The following is a 4,686-nucleotide window of genomic DNA, read 5'->3' as shown; positions in this document are numbered from 1 at the left end:
ATTCATCTTAAACTTTACTCTTACTTAAATGCAATCTATGTTTGGAGTCTTTGGATCCTTTCAATCTCTGTCTCTTCATTTTTATCTATGTGTTTAAGGCCAACATCTTTGTGTCTCTTCAATTTTATCTAATTTCATTCTACAAGCATCTTCTCTCTTCACCTATCATTATTTATCTAATTGAAGGGAATAGATCCATTTAGATTTCAATATACGCATGTGTAAACTGTCGAACAAAAGTTGCTTCAACCATGTTTCACGCCACAAACAACGTTGTTGTTGGAAATTTCCTCTTTTAACCTTATTCACTAACACAACAACACTTTAACTCTTTTTCGTTTCTTGTCTTCTCTCGCTGACTGGTTGGTTATATCATATCTATCTACCATGTTTTTTCTGTAACCGTCAATCTCTCACGTGCCTGAAACTCTGAAACCACACAGACACAAACACACTCACATCTGTTACTGTTACTACTCTCTCTGTCATGTAACTATGTCGAATAATCATAATCATAATCATCTTCCTAATGGAGAATCCGAACCCCTCATTCGTCAACCCTTGTTATCTTCTCAAAGATCCATTATCAACTCTACTTCTCAAGTTGCCATCGTTGGGGCCAATGTCTGCCCTATTGAAAGCCTTGATTACGAGTCTGTTTTCTTTTTTCTTTTCATCTGGGTGTTCTTGTTTTGTTCAAAGATTGAATCTTTTCGCTGACCCTTTTCTCAATTGTTTCCTTTTGTGTATCATGCAGGATTTTTGAAAACGAATTCTTCAAACAGGATTGGAGGAGTAGAGGGGTTGTTCAGATTTTTCAGTACATATGTATGAAGTGGCTGCTGTGTTTAATGATTGGTATTATTGTTGGTTTTATTGGGTTTTGCAACAATCTTGCTGTTGAAAATCTTGCTGGGATCAAGTTTGTTATCACATCAAATATGATGTTGGAAAGGAGGTACTATGGATTTATTTTATGTTTTTCCTTTTATGTCATTGTTACTTTCTTGATTTTGTAGGGTCAATTGATTTCATAAATTTCCTAGTTTGGAAATTTGGTGATCTGTAATGAGTTGAATTATTTTATGTTGCTGATAACGCTTACATAATTTATTGCAGGTTTCCGTTGGCCTTTGTTATATTTTTTGCTTCAAATTTGATTCTCACTCTTTTTGCATGTATAATTACGGCTTTTATAGCGCCTACTGCCGCCGGTTCAGGTATATCAGAGGTGAAGGCTTACTTAAATGGTGTTGATGCACCTGGAATCTTTACTGTACCAACTCTGTTTGTTAAGGTATGCATCATACAATGCTTCTTTAAATGTTGAGGTTTTTCCTTGATAGGGTGACATAGGTAACCATTGGATCTTGTTAATGTTAGATGGAAATGTTACACAGACATTGATTTATTCTGACATTCTGTAATACTATGATTCACATTTCCAAAGTTCTTATGTAGTTCTTGAGCCAGATAAGTAAACTAGATTATATAATGCTAAAATTGTTAGGTATTGTGTTATTAGCACGGCGCTCTAACCAACTGAGATAATGGTTAGGTATTGTATGGAGGACACTGGTAAAATTAAGACTTGTTTAATAGTTATAATTGGAAAAGGGGATTACCGATATTCGGTCAGTTAATAGTAATTTGTCTATCGTTGGTTCGGTTGTTCTGGTTTCCTTTATTAGACACAGTCAGACAAGAACCGTTGTTTTTCCAGAAGAAGAGATTTACTTTCTTGTTGCTTCTGGTTACAGATTATTGGAAGCATTACGGCAGTTTCATCATCTCTTCTTGTTGGGAAAGCAGGGCCTATGGTGCATACAGGCGCATGTGTGGCATCATTGTTGGGTCAGGGAGGTTCCAAAAGGTATGGAATAACATGGAGATGGTTACGGTTTTTTAAGAACGACCGTGATCGACGTGATCTCATAGTATGTGGATCAGCAGCTGGGATTGCTGCTGCTTTCCGTGCTCCTGTTGGCGGCGTCTTGTTTGCTCTTGAAGAGATGGCATCTTGGTAAATTCTGTTAATTCTTCACAGTGCTTTGTTGAGGATCGGAATCGTTTTTTGGTCTTATGAATGAATCTTATGAGTATTGTTGCAATGATCTACAGGTGGAGAACTGCCCTTCTATGGAGAGCTTTCTTTACAACAGCAACAGTTGCAATTTTCCTTCGAGCTATGATTGATGTATGTCTAAGTGGAAAATGCGGGCTATTCGGTAAAGGGGGACTGATAATGTTTGATGCTTATTCGTCTAGTATTTCGTACCATCTGGCAGATGTTCCTCTTGTGTTTATTCTTGCTGTTATAGGAGGGTTACTCGGAAGCCTATTTAATTTTATGACGAATAAAGTTCTTCGCATGTACAATGTTATTAACGAGTAAGCTTCTCTTTTCGTTATACATCGGGATTACAAAATTAAACATTTCATAACATTGTTACTCATTCTTCCAAATTATTTACTTTTGCAGGAAAGGCATCATTTGCAAACTTTTGCTTGCTAGTTTAATCTCCATCTTTACATCTTGTATTCTTTTTGGATTGCCGTTCTTTGCATCTTGCCGACCTTGTCCTGCCGATGCAGTTGAGCCTTGTCCAACAATAGGTCGATCCGGTATCTACAAGAAATTCCAATGTCCTCCCCATCACTATAATGGCCTTGCCAGCCTCGTTTTTAACACAAATGACGATGCTATCAAAAACCTATTTAGCATGAAAACTGACAATGAGTTTGAGTTATCATCGATGTTAATATTTTTCATCATATGTCTCTTTTTAAGTATCATAAGCTGTGGAATTGTTGCCCCGGTTGGTATGTTCGTGCCAATTATCGTGACTGGTGCATCGTATGGACGCATGGTTGGAATATTGGTTGGAAAACGGACCAATCTTTGCGACGGCCTTTACGCTGTACTGGGTGCCGCTTCTCTTCTTGGTGGATCTATGAGGACGACGGTTTCTCTGTGCGTAATTATGCTAGAACTGACGAATAACTTGTTATTGCTACCCTTAATAATGATGGTGCTTTTGGTGTCTAAGAGTGTAGCAAATGTTTTCAATGCAAATGTATATGACCTTATAATGAAAGCCAAAGGTTTGCCTTATTTAGAAACTCATGCCGAACCGTATATGAGGCAGTTAACAGTAGGCGATGTAGTCACAGGCCCGCTTCAGGTATTTAACGGTATCGAGAAGGTTCGCAATATAATGTTCATCCTTAGAACAACAACACACAACGGATTTCCTGTCATTGACGAGCCTCCACGTTTGGAAGCTCCGGTTTTATTTGGCATAATCCTTCGCGACCATCTTATCACATTGTTGAAGAAGAAAGCCTTCTTGCCTACACCTGCGGCGAATAATTACGAAGTATTGAGACAGTTTTCATCAGATGATTTTGCAAAGAAGGGTTCGACCAAACGCATGAAGATCGAGGATATACACTTAACTGAGGAAGAGATGGGCATGTACATTGATCTACATCCATTTACCAATGCTTCGCCTTACACTGTTGTCGAAACAATGTCATTGGCAAAGGCGCTTATACTTTTTCGAGAAGTCGGTTTAAGACACTTGCTTGTTATACCCAAGATCCCCGGTGTAAGTAATTTTCTTATACCATGTTTTGCAATAGATTTATATAGACCGAAATCCTTGCAATCTTGCAGCTTGGTCTAGTCTAATATCGGTCGCTAGTTTAGTCCAACGGATGAGAGAATGCCACTCTTAACTGTTAGATTAATCCAACGGCCGATGTTTGGCAGAACCAAGCTGCATTTACTTGCAGTTCACTCAACTAAGTTTTAATTTGTTCATGGTGACTGCAGCGATCGCCAGTGGTAGGTATACTGACGCGGCATGATTTCACGCCAGAACATATATTGGGAATGCATCCTTTTCTGGTAAGAAGCAGATGGAAAAGATTAAGATTTTGGCAAACTTTTCTAGAAAAAATTCTTTCTGGCCTGTAAGCAAGGCCATTAAGCTTAGTTAAGCTTTACACATTCATGAGATGAGACCAACCAGTGATTTGATTGAATCCATTATCTATAGGTTCTGAGTTATTATTATATTTTAATTTTACATAGGATAATCAAATTATTACCCAATGTGCTATTAGTCTTGTAAATTATTGCTGCACATTGTTAAGCTCTTTATACCAAAAATATATCTATGGAAAACAAATTGAATGAAATTAAAAAGTAGGTCTTTGATCAAGTGTGCCATGTTTGCACAATTAATTAAGTAGCAAGTTTTTTTTTTTTTTGGAAAAGCAAAAAAAAGATAGATTAATAAAATAAGCTCTAGCACAAGAAATGCTAGAAGAAGTTTATCAGTACAATACCAGGTTGCTTCCAAATTGACAGAGGCCATAACACACAGGACACCGAATCCCAATAGCGTCACGGACACTGAAACCCGACTTGACTGGAAGCGGGAAAATGAGCAAATACGGACAACACAAAACGAAAAATGTACCACAGCTTAGAACAACAACAATACATCTAACGTCGCGGCTGGTTAAAGACGCAAAAGCATATCTGATATAGATGCTCCGAGTTACTTCGGCAACTCGGTCATGCCCTCTGCATTGCAAAACTGCCAGCTTAACAGGTTTGACTTCTTTTTCCTTATTTATTCAACTCTCACTCTCTCAAAAGCTCTTTCCACAATC

At 37.9% G+C, this 4,686-nt stretch overlaps 1 protein-coding gene across 1 annotated transcript; it reads left to right on the top strand.

The window, feature by feature from the left end:
• LOC131633174 (putative chloride channel-like protein CLC-g) lies at nt 1-4,083 on the top strand. The gene is made up of 7 exons (XM_058903891.1): nt 1-653; nt 758-958; nt 1,120-1,297; nt 1,761-2,023; nt 2,122-2,391; nt 2,483-3,611; nt 3,839-4,083. The coding sequence occupies exons 1-7, from the start codon at nt 496-498 to the stop codon at nt 3,980-3,982; spliced, it is 2,343 nt and encodes a 780-aa protein (XP_058759874.1). The 5' UTR covers nt 1-495; the 3' UTR covers nt 3,983-4,083.
• The last annotated feature ends 603 nt before the right edge of the window (nt 4,084-4,686 follow it).

Source organism: Vicia villosa, linkage group LG1, assembly GCF_029867415.1.
Source record: "Vicia villosa cultivar HV-30 ecotype Madison, WI linkage group LG1, Vvil1.0, whole genome shotgun sequence".
Taxonomy (NCBI): domain Eukaryota; kingdom Viridiplantae; phylum Streptophyta; class Magnoliopsida; order Fabales; family Fabaceae; genus Vicia; species Vicia villosa.
This window is presented reverse-complemented; position numbering and strand designations above follow the sequence as displayed.

Excerpts from the sequence above, each read along its gene's own strand:
- LOC131633174 (XM_058903891.1), top strand. The coding sequence starts at position 496 with ATGTCGAATAATCATAATCATAATCATCTTCCTAATGGAGAATCCGAA. Across the intron at positions 654-757 it reads ATTGAAAGCCTTGATTACGA|GATTTTTGAAAACGAATTCT; the intron begins GTCTGTTTTCTT and ends TGTATCATGCAG. Across the intron at positions 959-1,119 it reads AATATGATGTTGGAAAGGAG|GTTTCCGTTGGCCTTTGTTA; the intron begins GTACTATGGATT and ends AATTTATTGCAG.